The sequence below is a fragment of the Schistosoma haematobium genome, chromosome 5 (assembly GCF_000699445.3).
Source record: "Schistosoma haematobium chromosome 5, whole genome shotgun sequence".
Classification (NCBI taxonomy): domain Eukaryota; kingdom Metazoa; phylum Platyhelminthes; class Trematoda; order Strigeidida; family Schistosomatidae; genus Schistosoma; species Schistosoma haematobium.
Window position 1 is genome coordinate 12,816,020 of NC_067200.1, and position 20,425 is coordinate 12,836,444.

General features: G+C 33.1%; 2 protein-coding genes across 2 annotated transcripts in view; both read left to right on the top strand.

The window, feature by feature from the left end:
- The first annotated feature begins 868 nt into the window (after positions 1-868).
- Positions 869-8,571, top strand: MS3_00009178 (uncharacterized protein). The gene is made up of 3 exons (XM_051217511.1): positions 869-1,050; positions 4,917-5,181; positions 7,688-8,571. The coding sequence occupies exons 1-3, from the start codon at positions 1,037-1,039 to the stop codon at positions 7,922-7,924; spliced, it is 516 nt and encodes a 171-aa protein (XP_051064929.1). The 5' UTR covers positions 869-1,036; the 3' UTR covers positions 7,925-8,571.
- A 201-nt stretch (positions 8,572-8,772) lies between these two features.
- Positions 8,773-20,425, top strand: part of MS3_00009179 (uncharacterized protein) — a 46,006-nt gene continuing 34,353 nt past the window's right edge. Inside the window, exons 1-3 of the mRNA XM_051217512.1 lie at positions 8,773-9,216; positions 11,569-11,889; positions 13,680-13,744. Coding sequence (XP_051064930.1) covers positions 8,989-9,216; positions 11,569-11,889; positions 13,680-13,744 — 614 coding nt within the window. The 5' untranslated portion in view covers positions 8,773-8,988. The remainder of the gene's footprint in view (positions 9,217-11,568; positions 11,890-13,679; positions 13,745-20,425) is intronic.

Genomic DNA, 20,425 nt, shown 5'->3' on the forward strand with positions numbered 1-20,425 from the left:
AGAGATTGCAACTGCCTCCTTGCGAAAACTCAATAATATACACACTAGCCCAGCAGTGGTGTGGAGTTCTTGAGAAATCCTACCATTTAGGGAAATCCCTGCAAACCTGGCGGCACAATCAAGGACCACTCTAACTTTTTCTGGATTTTTCGGGTTTAACACTCCCTGATGAGGTAAATACCATCGGGGGAGATAATTAGGCTACAGCTGTATTTCAGAGACCTTCTCCACATAGCCCTTAGTAAAATTACTTTCAATACTTTTGGTATACCTGATGTGCAGACTGTCATCCTTCAACAACATACGCTTCAAACTCTGTAATTTTCTGTTAGCATGACTTAGCCGTGCTATATCGATTAGGTCTTCCGCGTTCACCACCTCTAGCCCTCGCCAGATGTTGTATGTTGAATATAAATCTTTTCAGTTTTTATCTTTAAGTCTCGAAGAACGTGTGGTTGCGAATCAAAAGAGCGACAGCAAATGAATGGAAAATACTTGCAATAATTTCAAAATGTTTGGTTTATTCCCTAACACATTCAAAATCAAAATGCACGTGTAGATTATCTAAGAGTTAAACAAAGTGGGATTATGATGAGGAAAAATGATTCAGTAAACAGAAATTTTGTCAAATCACATTAAAATACCTGCCAATGAATGGTAAGTAATAGTTTAATTTAAGGGCTATACAGATATCGTTTGCGTCGAAATGTCGATGCTAACACTACTTTTCGTTAAGACTAGAAAGCTAATTCATGATAACGCCGTTATACTGTCTAGTTTTTCTCATCAGATAATGTATATACATCAGTGTGACTGAAAATCCCATCAAGATTCCATCGACATAGAATTATTTTGTTATAATGCATAACTTAAAGCCACTTATTGTGAGCGTCTCTTTATACCATTATTTATTTGGTGTACGTGACTGCTGTTTATGATATCTGCAGATTAACACAACTAAAGGCTTCAAATCACCTTTTTGATTTTCAGAAACATAACTTCCACGTTCACTATCTTATAAACATTCGAACATAAAATGGAAAGTAGAAGGTAAGTTTTGAAGAATTGTTCGCTATTGTTACGTTCAATCATTTTCGACTGATCTAATTAACATTTTCATACTTTAAACTCCAGGAGATCATGCTGGTAAGCTTATAACGTGAAAATCTGAATTATTAGGTGAATGATCAGTTAATAGGATATTTAGATCCCTGCTAGCTAGTTTTGTTTTAAAACTCAAATTAGTGCTCTCTTACACATTATTTAACTGAACCGAATGATTTTTGGACTTTATATTGTCTTTGATACACGCCTTGGCGCTCTTTTTTGTGTATGCACTTAAAATTACAAATCTCATTTCTCAATACGGAAAATGTATATGAAAGTAGCTATAGTTGTGCTAACGTTGGCTTTCGTTTATTTGTTTTACCAGTTTTTTGCATATGTGTGATATCTGCTTGTTAGCTGTAATTAAACGAAATCAGACGGTAGCATCACTCCTGCGTTTTTTAAAACTCCTTAACATCCATCCGACTGGCAATACTTGGGCTTTGAGAAATTCAAATAAATATATCTGATGAAATGTTATCTTTATTATTTTGCACAACATGAGCAATTACTTGATTTTGATTCTCTTTTTTTCGCTACTAAATACGTCTTCAAATCTACGTCTGAGGGTCTTTCTAAGCAACTTTCAGGTATTTAGTTCTTATCCATTTCTCTCGTTGTAATGTCTTTGTGGTTCATTTGGCAAACCTCTGTGATCCAACTTTCTTTTGAGTGCATTGACAGATGGAGATTCAGTCACTTGTCCAGGTAGCGAGTTGTGTTCACTGATAGTTTAAAGGGAAAGTTGAGAGTCAACTGACAGGTAATTTTTTCTGGACATGTGTACATTTCTAGTGTCCTCGTTAATTCTTTATTTTGGAAGATTGAAAGTTGAGTGCACTCCAGATCCGTAATTTCCATTAAGCACTTTGAAGATTGCCACCTCTTGTTCTCCTATATGGCGAGAGAAATAGTTTTCGTCCAGCCAGTCTCTCGTCATACAGGAGCTTGGCGGTTCCATGACCCACCTCATTTTCAGTTCTTTGAACCTTTTCCAACAACACTGTCCTTTCCAGTTAAGTAGTGTCTGCTTGTATGAGATACCTGAGTTTCAAACGAACGAAAACTGAATACAAAGAGTGTTTTTTGTATCGACATGGCTAAACGGCTCTACTTACTACCCAAGAGGGTTCTAAAACCTTGGCTGCTATCACACAGCGGTGTGCAGCGGTTTTTAAATATTAGCTGCCCAAGGCCCCTGGAGTTTTGTGTTTCTGAACAGAGGGTAAGAAAAGTTGATAACGATTTGTTTCTAAACTAATGCTTATTCAGGTCCTGTATTTTTTGAGAGCTAAAAGTCTTGCTGACTGTTTTCGGAATCCTTAGTTATCAACTTTCAGGCAACTACATTACATATCATTTCTAGTTCAGTGGTATTGAAATTAATACACTTGCTGTACTTACAACAATAAGACCACACTAGAAAGGCCAAGTCACTGTAATTTATGACTGATGTTGCTGAAGAATAAAATTAGATTAATTTACATAAACAGTTATTCCACTTCAGCTCCTAGTATTGTTTTCCATTGAATATTTTAGTGAAATCTAAATCAACAATTGAGGAACTGAAGTTTTATACCTTTCAACTATATTAAAGGACATACATTGCTTACTTTACGACGATAACGAAGAACAGACTACGTATGACTGATTTATGGAATTATTTTTCAAAATAATAGACAGTGCTATAAAACTATGTGTCACTGATATGGTCATGGATTGGCTACGTTATCTGTTTTAATTTATTCAGTAAAATTTTAAAATAAAGGGTAATTTGTCTAAACACCTAGCTTTAAGCTCACAGATGTATGAATTATTGCCTCAATTTTCTAGTTATTCTTTTGAGTAAAGATATTAGTTGTACATGCCACTCTTTGAGCAAATCTGAATATTCGAACCGGCTTTTGTTAGTGATATGAGTTAATCTTATTTGTTTAGAAGAGAACTTTCAAATAATCTCACTGTATTTTGTTTAGGTCAAGAAATGTTTACTATAATACTTATTTGTACTCTTTGTAATTTTTTGGTGCATCCATGATTTGGACATTTTGTTCACTTGCAAGTTTTTCATAGCATAATCCATGATAAATGAAGGTTAACAATTCAGGGAAAATATTTCAATTTATCAGTATTGGATATTTTCAGCTCGATGGTGCCTTAAGGTGACGCTCACTTTGTTTTGATGTCTAAAGTCATTAACGTAATTTTGACGGGAAATTTTGTTCTACTTATGAATCCGAACAAGCATATTTAAAGGCTTTAGAACTCACTTGCACACTAAAACCGCATTATTCACTTAAAACAGATTCTACTTAATCATGGAAAATATATCATTTTGAAATCCGATACTCAGTTTCTTTCTTGTTTATAAAGATTTAGTTCCCTAACACTGCATCTAGATTTTTGGAATGCCGAATATATTTCTAAGCGAATGCTATATAATTTTCTATTTTCTTTTTGTTTATAAGGCTGAAAATTAACTTTGTTTTTAGTTAAAACCTTAAGAATTGAGCTTAATATTACCTTTTTGTTGTTAGCTTAGCCGCTTCTAAAATACCATCTGCTCACATAAAACAATTCGGAAGGGATCCTGCATCCTAAGAACCACGCAAAAATTTCTATCATTTCTGAAATGAAGTTCAGGACATTTTTTGTTGGAATGGGCATGTTAATGTCGATCTACTATATTACAACCAAATGATTTATGTTTGTATTTATCTTTGTGATCTGTCTATTCTAACGTTCAGGTATGATTGTTATAGTAGAAAGTATTTTAAAATTGTACTGGGAATCTATGAGAATAAAAGTAAAGAATTACGTGTGATGCTGTGAAGTGGGACGCTTTTAAATAACGCTAATTGATTAAAATAAAATTTGTCACTTTTGTTATATTTTCAACTTGAAATCGTTTGAGTTATTCATTTAAAAATTTTTAAAGGCTACTCTATGTGTGTAAATAGATTTCGTCTCCATTTTAGTAGACTTCAACCTTCATCAGTTTTTTTAGAATAAGTAAAATCTATTGAAAATTTTATTGTATTTTGATTATTACTGCATGCTTGATTTGTGTTTGTTCGTTTAATTCTTGATGTAATTTACATTTACCAACTAATTAGATATTTATGAGAACATCAGGAAACTCATGCTTTGCTTAGAATTTGGTTTTTAGTCATTTGGTTATTAGATCACAAATCTCACTAGTACATCAGATGGCAAGCGGGTTTTTTATGAAGTAGGCTAACTTGGCCAAATAGTCCTGTGTTGGCAATTAAAATTATGTTTGTTCAAAAGTTTTAAGTAATTCTATCCATCAAGTTATGTAATTCGACAGATAAGTTAGACGGAATGGCACTTTTTTGAAACAGAAAGTGACCATAAAGAAAAACGTGTACAGAAAATAAGGAGTAGAAGCGGGTTTTGTTATGTTTGAAATATTTGTTCAACTAACACAATATCAACCGCTCAAATACTTTGGTTGTTAATAGTATTGGTTCGATTATTGCTTTCTATCCTAGTTAGTTATTCGGAAGTATACGTATTCAAATGAACATATTTAAGTCTCTTGATCCACGCCAAAATCATGGGTAATTACTCGTAAATATCTCTGTCAGGTTGATTAGGTTAACCCTTAGCATTGTTAGTTTTCACTGTGTTCGAATTCGATGTGTATGTATTTGAGTTTGTTTACATAATTTATCACTTCTTAGCTTACTGATGTTTTCCAAAGTTTTGAGATAACTAAATTTTTTACTTATATTCAGTAAGGTCAATTTTAAATATTTTGGGTGATATTTGTTACTTTGTCGAAGGTTTGAGCGCCGAGCAACGGAATGGACACCTGGTATGGAAGGTAAATATGTTGCCCGAGGACAATTTACGGGTGAATGTATCGCTGTTCTCACAAGCGGTGGAGATGCCCAAGGAATGAATGCAGCTGTGCGAGCTGTAGTCCGTATGGGAATATACTGCGGATGCCGAGTATTTTTCATCAGAGAAGGATATCAAGGTCTTGTAGATGGTGGTAACAACATTCAGGAAGCATCGTGGGCAGATGTTTCTGGTATTCTCCAATTAGTAAGTGTATACAGTAATTTATTTCATTATAAATCGCTCATGTAATTGTGCTCGTCTTCAGATATGTAATAATGAAACTGTTTTCATCCAACATTTGTTTTTCACTGCTTTAAAGGTGAAAACATGGTAGGTGAAACAAACAAACTCATTATACCGATTTAAGTAGGCTTTCTCATTCTTTCTTTGTCGCCTTGATTTGTGGTTTATTGATTCGTTTATCAAAACGCTGAATGAAACAATAAAGGAGTTTTTAAGATAATCTAGGTTGTTCAAAATACTATGCTTGTGAGATATCGCCTCCAAATTATTTAGCGGATTGTTGTGTATTACCTCTTAAGACTTAAACACGGTTAGTAGCCACATTACACATTTATTTATCATTAAAAATCATAGTACGATAACACTTAATGAATAATAAGCAAACTCATAATAAGTTCATGAATCATTGGTAAGGTCTCAGACTATGAAGCTGAATGACTCAGGTTTAAATACACTTAGAAGCATCTGTCCACTAAAGATTACAGATACATCTTAGAGACTGGTGCCAATTGTCGGAAAATCAGGGCCCGCCATGTTTTTGCCGATTATTTTCAACTTTCCAATACTACAATATGTTGAGTAGATTTGTACTAAACTGAAACGTCTTATGTTTAACTCTGCAATTAATGTTTGTCTTAAGAAAAAAACAACTTTTAAGAAGTATTGAAAAGTTCTAAAAGGTTATGTGGATGCTTTTATGACTTTTTCCAAAACTGTATGATGTTAAAGCTCATTGAGAATAAAGTAAATACTCCGAGTCAATGCCTAATGTAGGATATATGTGCATATAATGTTGTGAATGGTCCAGTAAAATCTTACATTTTTCCACAATATCCGTAATCCAGTCTGGAAAATTATGAAACTATTTATTTCATAAAAACCATGAAATAATTTTGTCATTGTTTGGCCTGGACGCGTAAAGTAGGATTGACTAGACTAAAATGTCGAAACCTTGCCTAACATATTACTTGATCACGCAAAATCATTTGAGTAGACGCCCGTGTTTTCGTAGACTAGGGTGATTACATCATCTAACTGGCATCCGGTAACTTCAAATCAACATTTGCATGAGTTTCATGGTTTTCGGTGTGAAACTAGAAAACAGATGTTGACTTTCAACACAGTGTTCCCATGTATACTGGGAGTCTCTACTTCTAAAATGCTAGAAAGATTAGTCGAGATTCTTTTTTAGTTACACCGTTATATGCCTTGTTTCAATGAAACCATTAAAATCAATTTCATTTCTGATATCTCTGAACTTGGTCAAACGCCATTTCTCATCAAAAAGTCAAGAGATTAATATTTCGACACTAATTCATTACCTAACACACAATAATTATTTAATCGTGTAGTTTATGTGGGAAGTATCACTACAGGGAAAATTTTTATGACGGAATGATCGCAACTGTACAACTGTTCAAAACCAGATGCCATTTGACAATTATTTACTCTAAACTAGATAAAAAAACAAACTTCCGTTAGTCTTCATAAACGTAATTCAGATAATCTTTACATACCACCTATTGGCTTCGCAGATTCACCTTTTCACTTGAAAGATCAAACTGAATTGTTCAGTGTAATTTTGCTAAAGAAATCTTGAAACTATAATTACAAAAAGTTTGTTAATTTCATTATTAGAATCTTATCAAAATCTACATACGAGGGAATTAGTACTGTAGAAGTGTGAACTATTTTTTATTTGAATTCTGAGTTAAGCTTGATATCAGTATTCTTTTCATTTAAACATAAAATATATTACATATTAAGAAGAGATAGAGCTGAACTACACAAAGAACAACACAACGGTGTTGTGAGCATGTGAAAGGAAGGAAAATAATGCAGTGAAATTACCTAGAATAACCCATTTTTACATTGAATAAAAATAAAGAGAATCGGAGAAGAAAATTTTCTTTTGGACGAAACTATTTACTTAAGCTGTACATTCGTATTTAGAGTTGTGTGGTAAATATATTTCTTTGAAAGGATAAAAAGGATTGGGGATCCACCAACTGAAGCCCGAACTCTGCGTGTGAAAACGACACACTCAACCTCTGATCCTTCCTTGGCCTAATTCCCTTATGTACAAACAATTATCTTTCATAATCCTGCCCCGTAAGTTATTTTCATCCTTCTGTTCTTCCCTAACCCCCGGATTATCACACAACCCCATCTGTTATTTAGAGTCTCGAATCAATTTATGATGCAATCCATCTATTGCGTTACATGATATTTATAGCATACATTAGGACGATACAAAGTTGAACAGACTAACGTCTGTTCTATAACTTTACACTATAAATTAATTTGCGAATTTGCTTACGAACTGTATTACCTTACTTAGAGATGTTAATATACATAGTCACCATTCAATGTTAAGTGGAATAAACTGTGGAATATATTTTTAAAATGATGAAAGAAACAAATATGGTATTATAATTTCATTTATATGTATTATTATAATGTTTAGGGAGGTACCAAGATTGGATCAGCTCGATGTATGGATTTTCGTGAACGTTGTGGACGTTTAAAAGCTGCTGAAAATCTGGTCAAAAATCAAATCACCAATTTAGTGGTTATTGGTGGTGATGGTTCTTTAACTGGTGCTAATCTATTTAGAGCTGAATGGTCAAATCTATTGGAAGAACTTGTCACATTAGTTAAGTTTTATTACTATATGTATATATGTGAAATTCGCTCATGTTAAAATGAAGTTTACCTTCCTAGTAATAATTTTTAATCTGATTGATGAAGTAATCTTTTTGATTAAGAATAAAGGATGGACAGTTTTGAATATGGAACACATCCCTAAAGTAGTTGACGTTTTTCGACTGGCTCTGCACTTTCAGTTTGTGGTTTTACATCGCTAACTGATCACAGCTAGCAAACCACTAAATGGAGGATTTGTCGTAGTATGAGACTCCACAGCATCACATACCCAAGACCTCTTCATAAGTCGAAACCAGTACCTACAGAATTATCAGTATGTTACTATTTATAGTAATGAGCCAGGACGCAACAATTCACATTCTCCAACTTCGATTGATTCGTGATTTTTCTTGACTCTTATTCACTGATGCCTGTCTCTAAGTCCACATGACTGAACTTCATCGACTTCATGTGTAAGCAGATACTTGGTAAATACTTAAACACTTACAAATAGGCCACATAAATATATAACATGATCAACACTATTAAATATGCCTGTGCTAATATTTCCTGTAATTTATTTATCACGTACTGATTTGTGCCTCTTTGTTTATGTGAGAGCTGGTAGTACTATACGATTCCTCAAGCCAAAGTAAGTGGTATGGTGGAGAAGATTTGTAGCTCAGGTGGATGATTTTGGTGGAGTTTTGTTCTCTGAGCTGGATGGTTTGGTCGTGGAGCTTTCATCGTCCTTCTGAACGACATCATCAGCACAAACTTTAGATAGAAGTGAAGTGTTCGAATTTCTGAAGTTTGTGCTGATGATGTCGTTCAGAAGGACGATGAAAGCTCCACGACCAAACCATCCAGCTCAGAGAACGAAACTCCACCAAAGTAAGTGGATCAGGGTTCAGATCTTCAACCTACAATCGGTTGTAAAATTCAAATATTCCAGTAGTTGAATTACCATTCCATTAATAATTTTCAGTAGCTAATTAACATTATGTCTTACATGTTATTATTATTACAGGTAAAATTAGTGCAGAAAATGCCAAACAATTTCATCGTTTAAATATTGTTGGTTTAGTCGGTAGTATTGACAATGATTTTTGTGGTACAGATATGACAATCGGTGCAGACTCAGCATTGCATAGAATTATTGAAGCGACTGATGCAATCTCTACTACAGCTCATTCACATCAAAGATGTTTCATTTTAGAGGTGATGGGTAGACATTGTGGTTATCTAGCACTTGTCGCATCTATGGCATGTGAAGCTGATTGGGTATTTATACCAGAAATGCCACCAGCTGATGATTGGCGCGAAAAATTGTGTCATAAACTTCGAATGGTAAGTAATCACTCTTGTGTAGATTTGTTAAAGTATTTCTTAAACGAAATTTATATTGAATGAAGAGATTTTGTGGAGATCCATTAAAATTATTTGGATCTTGTGCTGATGAGGTCATGAATGCTCACTGCATACTAAGACGAAAAGGCTGTCTAGCGCTCTTCGGCTTTCAGTGGTCCTCTAAACAAGGTCACTTTATGGTCTTATAGTTATTTATAGGTTTGCCTTCCAAATGATTTGTAAATTAGATGTATTTCAAGATAATTATTTACAGACGTGTAATTAATCAGGTACACATAAATACGATTGTGCATCGTTGAAAATAAACTCATTAAAAAAGATTCCTTCGCTGAAGAAATTATTTTCTGATTCAGTAGGTTTATTGATTGCAGATTGATTGGAGTGCTAAGATTTTAAACATTCTCTGGTATTCTTTGCATCGTCTCAGTTCAAGATATCCGAACTTATCCATAAATTTTTTGAAAGAATTTCAACTTCACTAGAATTGCAGATGTTTGAATATATAATCACGATAGCAAATTCTGGTGAAAATATTAAGTGAATTGTTTTCGTAGTTCTGAGTTAAAGTTTCCCACTATTTATCTATTGTAGACTTGGTGTTTGTTTATTGAGAGACGAGTACGTTAGACCGGTAAATGTAACGGAAAGGAAGTCTCAGATATGAAATTATACTCTGCTTAATTCAATTTTAAGAGTTTGAATCTTCTTGTTGTAAGTGTTCTGGCTTGTAATTGATCAGTCTATTTTGGCATATGGATATCCTGAGAGAATTGACTCGATAATTCCATTTTGTCGCAAGCTTTTAATAAAGTGAGGTAGTGGCTGTCAGTAGGATCTAGAACACGCATTTCGCCCTACTTGGGACTCGTAAGCTGGATATATCTCCGTCACTATGTTGACGTTCACTAAAAACGATACTCTATTTAGCTTAATTAGCATTAATAGTCGTATAATTTAGGGGTATTAGTAAAATGTAGTCTGTTTTTGCTTTTTATTTTATTTCTATTTTTTTGTCCAAGTGTTCACTCAACTCGGTAAAATATTAAAAAAATTGTTCCATCAAGTTTTAGGTACTTGGCTAATTACGTACTAAAAGTAGATTTTATCCTAGTTGACACTCATTAACAAGTCATATTTTCAGTCTTGAAGGCACTCATTCTCCTTGTAAAATTAGGATCTTTACAGTCTGAGAAACTACCATTGAGTTGTTCAGGTCACGAATGGCCTTCTGGAGGGCTGAAATATTTGTCTAGTCCTTTAATGATGATAGAATTCTACCGATCAACTTACGAATTCCCCTACCCGCCTAAATGACTCCACATCAGATGTCAGATTATTGGACACTCGAAAGAAAACCTCAAAGCTGTTTCATTAACTTATGAAATTGTAACTAAATTTACAGGTTACAACAATGTTAAAATAAAACTTAGTAGCATAAAACAGATGATTTTATCGTCTGTTGTAAGACCTATTAATGAAATTAGTATCATGGAAGAGTTGTGAATCTAAGTATGTACTTTGTTACAAATGTTAGTTACATACATGTACATTAAATAAATACTTTTTTTGGTACACTATAGCACCAGTAACATAAACAATATATGTTCATAAATTCGATTGTAATCTTTTCACATTGTATCATTGTAACTTGATAAACTCGATAGACTTTGATCACTCCGAAGGACAAGACAACTTAACAATAGTTGCCGCTCATTGATAGATTATTATATATATTTTATTACTCTATGAAGTTAGCTGCAACATGAGTCTGTTCCAGTAACAATATCTATGTATCAGATATTTGGTGTTATAAGTTCGAATTCTTCGGGAATCATTTGTTCCATCCAAATTTTAATTGTTCATCTTCCTAATGAATGTCAAAAATTATATTTAGATTTGAAACTTCTGTATTGCTTCTACCAGCCAAATGTTTTAAGAAAAACAAACAAAAGATACCATTTTTTGGAATAACTCAACTCAGTAGCCACATTCAAACTTGATCAACGGAATTCTATTGTGTACATGAACCAAACAAATCACCTACTGGCTTCGCAATGACTGATTACTGTAAATATTCAATTACTGCACAACCTGTACAAATAATATTTTGACAACTAACAAATATATAATCATAATTACTATCAAAATAAATTTAGTGAGAGTTTCCCATTGATTGATTGTAACGACAACGATATCCCTAACACTTATTCGACCTGTCATAATTTGCTAATTCATTCATAATGATCAGTATTTGTAAATGATACCGTTGTATTTACACTTTTGTACAATCTCTTTTTCATAATTTTCATATGCATTATTTTTGATTATCAGAATCGTGAACATGGACAACGTGTCAATATAATTATGGTTGCTGAAGGTGCTATCGATAGAGGATGTAACCCTATCACTTGTGAATTGGTGAAAAATTTAATAGTATCAGAACTTCAGCTTGATACACGTATAACTGTTTTGGGTCATGTACAACGTGGTGGTTCACCGTCAGCCTTTGATCGTATTTTAGGCAGTCGTATGGGAGCTGAAGCTGTTCTAGCTCTAATGGATGCTGATCGTGATCCTAATCTACCATCATGTGTTATTAGTTTAGATGGTAATCAAGCAGTTCGTGTGCCACTTGTGAAATGTGTTGAGAGAGTAAGTTGTTTATACCTGTAAAATGAAATAATTTACTCATATTTCAAGCATTTATTTATCACTATGATAGGGAGTTTGCATCAGCGAGTAAAACCCTCTGCTAAAACATTAAAATTGAAGGCTCAGCCTGATAGTAATTATATGATGATTAGTAAAAGTCTCTGAGATGGATCCTCGGAGTCTTGTTAGGAAGCTGGAACTTGGGAAGTTGAAACATGTTAAGCATTAGATATATATCACTCATGTCATTGAATAACGGTTGCATAACTAACACTTATAAATTGTATTCAGTGATAGGAATAATTAAATTACGACTCCTCACTCCATTCATAACGTGTGCACTATGAGAACCAGAAACTTCAAGTTTAAACCCTATTAATGTTTTGAATTAGCACCGTAAAGAAGTTCCGAATCAAACTAGATAAGAGTATTGTTCACCTTGGCTTTCGATAGTTCTTTAGTTAATATGATGAGAATTAACTTCAGATTATTTGTTAATAGGTTGAAATAAAACTATAGTAATAGTTACTACTTATCTTAGTGTAGTGTTTATAGTATCCGTTAAGTAAACTTATATTCTGAAATAGTCCACTAAGTAAGAGCTAACTACTTGACAAACACATTTTTAGTAGAGCTAGATTGTGGCTAGCAGTGGAATCAAGAACACCTTTTTCGTCCTATTTGGGACTCGTCACTTGAATTTACTTGTATTTCTTTGCTGATTTCTATTTAGAGAATCGAAATCGGTGCCGTTCGTTTCAAAAGCCTACAAGTTATCTACTTCATCCAGTAGCTCAGTAGATAATACGTTGGAGTTTGAAACGAAAGGTACTGGGCTCGAGTCTCAATGGTGGACGCCAACACTGGTATGCAAATGCATCTAGCTGACGAGTCCCAAACAGAACGGAACATACGTCTTAGATTCGATCATTAGCCATGAGCGAACTTTACTAAAACTTGTTACCAAGGTCCCTATCGAGGCAATCCACTAAGAATGAACATATACCAACAGAGTCTGATCGAAACCAGTTCATAATGTTGGTACTATTAAAACTCAAACCCTCTCTCTTTATATATATATGCATTCCTTAAAATGTTTCGTCTGTAATAGTACAGTTTGGAGCATCGTCTAGAATTTTTTTATTCAAATCATCCGAATAGAGGTCTTTATTAAAATTCTTATATTGTATACTATATTGTAGTTGAATATATTTATGTCGATAAAGATAGTTATAAGGTGCCCAGTTATTTATCAGTTGGCATGCTTACAAAACCATTTAGATTTTTCAGTACACTCCGACTCAGCATTTCAGATAGAAAGTGTCTCACGGTTCAGTAGTTTAACTTACATGTTGATTTTAGGTGGTGACCTAAATGAAATATATGTTTAGGATTTCCTTTTCGACATTTTCATTTAAGTAAAAAATTCACAGTGTATTTTAAGCATATGTATTTCGTTGTGGGCAAATCTTGTAAAGAATATTCTATTATTGACTGTAAGTATTTTTATTATAAATTATCTTCAGCTGAAAAACGTGATTGAAAACCACGAAACTTAAACATTTGAGTCGTTGAAGCATATATTTCTAGGATACTGCCTGGCTTCAACCATAAACGGATTCTTACCTCAGGTTTTCATTCTTGTCTTTACTCTCTTTGTTTCCGTATCTGTTAATTTGATTTTTACTTTACTTTGTTTCTCTAAATAAAAGTCACCTTGAATTATATAAATTTTTCAAACAATCACTTCATTTAAATGTGATTAGGTCATATTGTCTTTCATTTTTTAGACACGTCAAGTTGCTGAAGCAATGAAAGCTCGTGATTTTGATCGTGCTGTTGAATTACGTGGAGCGTAAGTTTTATTTTTGTAATATGGTTAGAATTTTTAAAGATCAGATATATTTAGGTCATTATTAATAAGTTCCATTCAACTTACCTCATCATTTTCAACAGGTGTTACTCTTTATTAAACAACCACTGATTATGAGGAAGCATCGAACGATTGTATCACTGAAGTATGGAGTCTACTAAGAGCGAATATTATGAGCACACCGAAGATCAAATCTAAGACTTTTAAGTTTCTTGATGAGAGCCTAACCGTTAGATTGTTTAACTGTCACCTATTGATTTACATTTCTTACTTCAATCAATTCGCAAAACTTTACAGTCACATTACAAGTCCATCGGTAAGTAGCTGTCTTACATCGTTCATAGTTGGATTTCACTGATCATAACTTCTCATCAGAATTCCTCAAGTTATCTCTTGAAACAATTTACCAAAATCTATGCACTATTAAACATCTGCAGTCATAAAAGCCTTCATTCTTCAAAATTTGTTGTTACACATTAAATATTTCATGTTAATCGTGATTGTCAACATTCATACAGATAATCTTATGACTATTTAATAATTATTTTCTAAATATTTAGGTAATTTGTAATGCAAACACTAATCCTATATATATATATATATATATATATATATATATATATATATATATATATATATATATATATCAGACGTTTTAGCATTTGTGTCAGTTATATCTTATTAGTTTCAGCTGATATATTTATGGTTCATCCAATCACTGTTACACACACACACACATCTTTAGTCTACTTACCGGTCTTTGTTTTGACTGTTTATCAAAGAATAGCGTCAGTCATATACTAACTCTAAACTGTGCGATAGACTTGAAGAATTTAATTGTATATCAATATCATATTTTTCTCATTTAAAATAATCATTGATAGTCAGACAATCTATCAATGATTGGATCCTGAATTAGAAGTTGATTAAATGTGAACCTTTGTTTTATTTGAAAAGTACATTAGAAACAGCTTATTAGTTAGTATTGAGATCATGAACCGATCAATGTTATACCACTACTGAGAACCTGGAGGCATTGGACGACCGTTTCTTCCTAGTATAGGAGTCTTCTATGGTTGGTATCCACGATCCTGCACGTGGGACTCGAACCAAGTACATTTAGTTCCACACGTGAACGACTAACCCCTGGACCATTGAGTCGGCATTCGACGGTGTTAATGTTTAGCTTCAATTGATCCATGATCTTGAGTTTAAGCGTCCGGAAGCGGGACCGAATGTCCTAGGTTTGAGTCCCGTGTAAGGGGTCGTGGATGCGTATCGCTGAGGAAATCTATACTGGGACAAAACGGCCATCCAGTGCTTTCAGATTTTCATTGATGATAAATTCAATTACTGAAATAGAATTATTTAAATTAAGATTGACTCTCACGTCTAAGTGTCCTTTTGAATATCTTATTATCTTTAAACAATAAAAAAGAACACTGAAATCATCTGTTCATATAACATTCATTAAATAGATGGTGTAAATTTTTTAAATTATTTACAATAAGTTAGATTCAATAAAATTTATTTATTAATAAAATTCCAATGAATTATTTATTCATAAATCTATCCATGGGCCCATACATATTGAACTAACGAATAATTTATTAGACAAGATCACTCAAAATTGTTTAACAAAAGTGAATAAGTCAAATGACAGTCTATCATATTGTTTTATAAAGTGGATTTAAGGACACTATTTGTTCATATATATAACAATGATATTTAAAAATATCAATATTCAAAATATACCATGAACCTATTCCTTTCAAGACAAAACTGTCTAATATAAATCGATATACTCATAGTAAGATCTTTGGTGTTTGAAGGTGGACGTCGAACATCCTTAGACCTAGTTTTTTTTACTAGTTGAAACTGTATTATTAAAGGCATATGTGCAGTCTTAGGATAACTAATACTCCACACACGATTCGAACTCATTCCACTTAGTGCTTAGAAATTAAGTATTACAGTTGAAAAGTAGGCAAAACTAAAAAAGACTGATAATCTAGAATACTCCAGTCTTCTTCCACTTAACTGAGTCCTATATTTTGATGGAAAACCGCAAGCGCATCTAAATTCCTACTTGTATCCAAACTGATGTATGTTTAATGGTTTTAATTAAAATAGCAGCCTAACCATTATTTTTAAATAGGTGGGTTTAGCATTTGTTAACAGAAAACATTATTTTGAAAATTGGAGTTATTTTAGTACAGAATGTTTTTTGAGATTATCGAGACTGAATTTGGTTAGACAATTATTGAAAACGGAGAAACAATATGTAAGTATGGAGCTCCGTAGTGTTCATCGACGACTCCACCGGCTGTCGAACTGAGGGACTGCGGCTACTCACTAATACCTAGAGTCGTAATGAGAGGTTATGAATACTAAACCCCAACCATGTAAAGTGTGAGACAATTACCCATCAAAAGAATTTTGAAAAGGGGTGTGCAAAATTATGAATTAAATGAAATCAGAAACGTAACTGTTCGAATGCCAACTTGGTAGTCAAAAGGTTAGGGGCTCACTGTTAGCTTTTAAGATCTTGTGTCCGATTCCTGGTGACCTGGTGGATTTGAATTGTTTGGTAGCATCATACTAAGACGAAAGAACTATCGGCTACTTCTTAGTTTTCATTGGCTACCTAACTAAGCTGAGTCTTTAGTACAAACTATTGGATCATTTTGTCTTTGTTTTCTGTATTCAAGGCGTAATAATAATAAGGAAGGATTTACTAAAAGAGATAATTATATGGAGATATACATTGGACATAAGTATGCCTCTTGAATAGCATGTAAGCATATCATCATGTTACAGTTACTAAGAATGATAAATTCCATCATTTATCGCACTTTAGGATACTAGCGTTAATGAACATTTAAGAAAATCTATTTCTTTTTGAGGTAGAATGGATTCGAACAATAATACTTAATATAATATGTAGATGACTGATGTAGCAAATAAGCTTCATTGTCCTATTTGATCTATTTTCAAATTAACAATTATAGAATGATAGATTTTAACTACATCGTTTTTCAAACGTTAGTCTATTCTTTGTGTCGCTCAATTACCAAACAATTACTTTCGAATAGTCAATCAGATTATTCTTTATGGACAAACTTTCCTTTGTCTTTTATTGTCTTCATAAAATGTGAATAACTTCAACGGTCGGTCTTCATATGATAAATGTTTCTCTGGAATAATAAGTATTAGAGTATAGCTCAAGAAGATAAGTAATGGTATTAATATCAGATTTCAAGAGATGAATTTCACTATGTTTCACAACGTTTAGACTGTCAGTCTTTTAGCGTAGTTCGTATATTTGTTTTTTTTTCGGTTAATACAGTAAAATGTTTTTGTCTACCTTATCACATAATTTCAACGAAACACATTCCATGTAATGATCTAAGCGTATATGAGAAATAGGTGTATGAGTACCAACCAGTAGATTTCAGTAATCATGAAAACAGTAGCGATGAATTCACTAAACTCACTGATGAAAACAGACAGTGTGGCTGGTGTACAGTCAAAAGTTATATTTTAGAATCTTACCATTAATAAAACTTGGTAAAATGCTCGATACTCTTTTAAAATTAGAAAATTAATACAGTTATTGAAGGTTTAAAGTAAGTTTCAGTTTATACAATGCATAGACAAATGTAAACATAATTCTCTTTTTATGGAGCATTACCAAAATGGCTCAGTGGCGTTCAATTAATCAAAACCATTACGAAATGTAATTACACTACGTTTTCAACATAGATTTATACATAAAAATGAATGAAATCAACGTATTTTCTCTGTCAGTGATCTAAAACTTAAAATCAGTTTTCAAAAAAGAGGGGTAACACAACGGACAGACTTTCATTAATTTTACTTATTATCAAGGTGTCTCCATTTGACGTTTATACCTTCAAACAGCTTGTAAAGTTTTCACATAAATACATAAATTTTGTTAGTGGAAATTCTTGCTTAATCATAACTAACTGACAGACTATCCTCTTCTGAATTAACATTTTTAATTTATAACTTACCAAATACATGCATACGTGCTTAACTTTCAGTTACGTAATTTCATATAATTTGTTAATGATAACAAAAGGTTGTACAGATGAACTGAAGTTAAGTAAGGTTCAAATTTATCACTGACTTATTGAATGTCTAATACTCTGAATACGAAACTTTACTGGTTAATTTCAATTATATGTGAAATCTTTATCAGTGCTCATCCACGATCCCGCTCGCGGGGTTCGAACTCAGTGCCTTTAGTCTCGTGCGCGAACGCTTAACCTACTTGACCACTGAGCTGGCATCCAACGGTCTAACCTCAACCAATCCACGAAATTGCGCGACCATCTTCCATTGTCTGAGGTAGATACCTGTGTCTACCCGACGCGGAATAACTCTACTGTTCACGGCTTCTCACTAGAACTCCGAGAATCCCCTCACGAAGCTAGTCACTAGTGAGCACATGGTAAATATCAGTATAGGGTTGTGGAGATTATTAAGTTATTGATTGAGATCTTAAACCAATTGATGTTAGACCATCATTGAAAACCTGGAAGCACTAGACGGCCGTTTCGTCCTATTGTGGGACGAAGGCCCTGGGTTCGAATCATGCGAGCGGGATCGTGCATCCGCACTGCTGAGGAGTCTAGTGCTTTCAAGTTTCCAATGGTAGTCTAACATCAATCGGTTCAAGATCTCAACCAAAAACTTAATAATCCCCACAACCCTATACTGATAAATCTTTACCAATCAACTAATTCATTTATAATACTTTACTAACTATACAGTGTTAAGATTATTTTGATTCCATGAATAAAAGTAGATTAACTGATCATATGTTAAATAAAAATATAAATTTTTTATGAAAAACAAAATAATTTATATGTCAATTAAATCTCAATTTTAATTGAGCTATACATTATATGTATATTGTTTAACAGTACTATTATGAAACATAAATAATACGATGTATAGTTGTATGATGTAATCATCTATAAATTACGTGAAAATATGTACCTTTTAATTAATTTAATTTGACAATCTGACTTAAGATTGATACATTTAATTATTCGTTAACTTTTCAAAGATAACAATCCTAGTAGATTCGTTATTCAGTTATTTTGTGCTGCAAACTAATTCTAATTTAAGATCCCTTCAATTATAGTCAAAATCGAGATTGTGAACCATTAGGAACGAAGTAGAGTTCAATATCTGTTTTATCGTAGTTTAAAATTCTTTAAGGGCATGCAAATCAGACTCAATCATGGAATTAACGTATGATCTTGAGGTTTCTCGAAGGCTGTATTACTTTAGTGGCCCGTGGATATGACTCCAATTTGATTGTATGAATGTTTGTTATCGCCTATCCTCGTATATAATCATCGACTTAAATCGCGTTAGTCAATAACGGAAGTTAAATAAGTCGAATAACGAGAATGAACATATGGTTTTGTATATAAAGTGAATGGAATAGAAAGAAGAGAAACGACGCAGAGTGAAGATGGCGGGTAAGCCAACTCTTATTTAACCAAACGTTAATCAATAATTATAGTTACACAAAAATAAGTTACAGACATGCGATGAGTAATGGGATAAGAAGTGTACACACACCTACGCGCTCATATAAAAACAGTCAAGATTGATAAGCTAATAAATAACAAGGTCAGAATGTGACTCAAGTAGAATGAATAGAATGGGCTGTACGAAACCTAGATTAAGGTATATGGGCTTAACATAATAACCGACACTACATTACCTTTCGACTATTGAGTTGACATTCACTGATCGTGGATTCCTACTTCTAAGAAATTTTAAGAGAGTATCAAACAGCATTTTAGTTGTTACTGGTTTTCAACAGTTTACTAGCTAATATTAGTTTGTAACCAGAATTATTTCAAGGTTCATCAGTATTTTAAATTCTCAATTATTTTATTTACTCACGTGTAACTGAAAAATAAACTTGACACATCATTGAATAATCAGTTACATAAAGTGCAATGATAACAATATGAAGAAGATTGATTGATTTTAATTATTCGATTGTTAAACGTAAACTTTATTTGAATATAGTGTTCATCGCTAAATGAAATTAATTGAATTGACTGTAAGCTATTCAAAATCATTAGATTGTTCTTTCATCCAGGTGTACCGAATCACCGTCTACCTAGACAGTAATGTTAGATTATGTAGGAGTAAGTTGAAAGAAAGTTGCGGGTGACCAAACCCAAACGTGACATCAGTCTGTGAAGCCATTGTCTGTTAGATGAAGATATGTCGGTAGATCTTGACTAACTAGGTAAGGTTCGTAAAATAACCATCATCAGTAGTTAGACACAATAGGTGTCATGTCTCACAATTGGTTACGATAGTGCAGATGCGCTCACTTTTTAGCTTACACTAGACACAGAGTTTTAGTATTTCCTTATAAATTATTTTTGATTTGATAGTTTTCTAACTAAATCCTCAATGTTTAGTTTTTTTTACTGTCACTACTACTGTTACACTAGATTTGATTCTTTCATAACTCATTTTGTTAGTCTAATCTATTTGTGATGATATAACATGCCAACTTGAGCTAACTCACATCTATACCAGACTCCACTCTGATTACGACTGAATAAATTTCACCTTAGACCTAAACTTTTCAGTCGT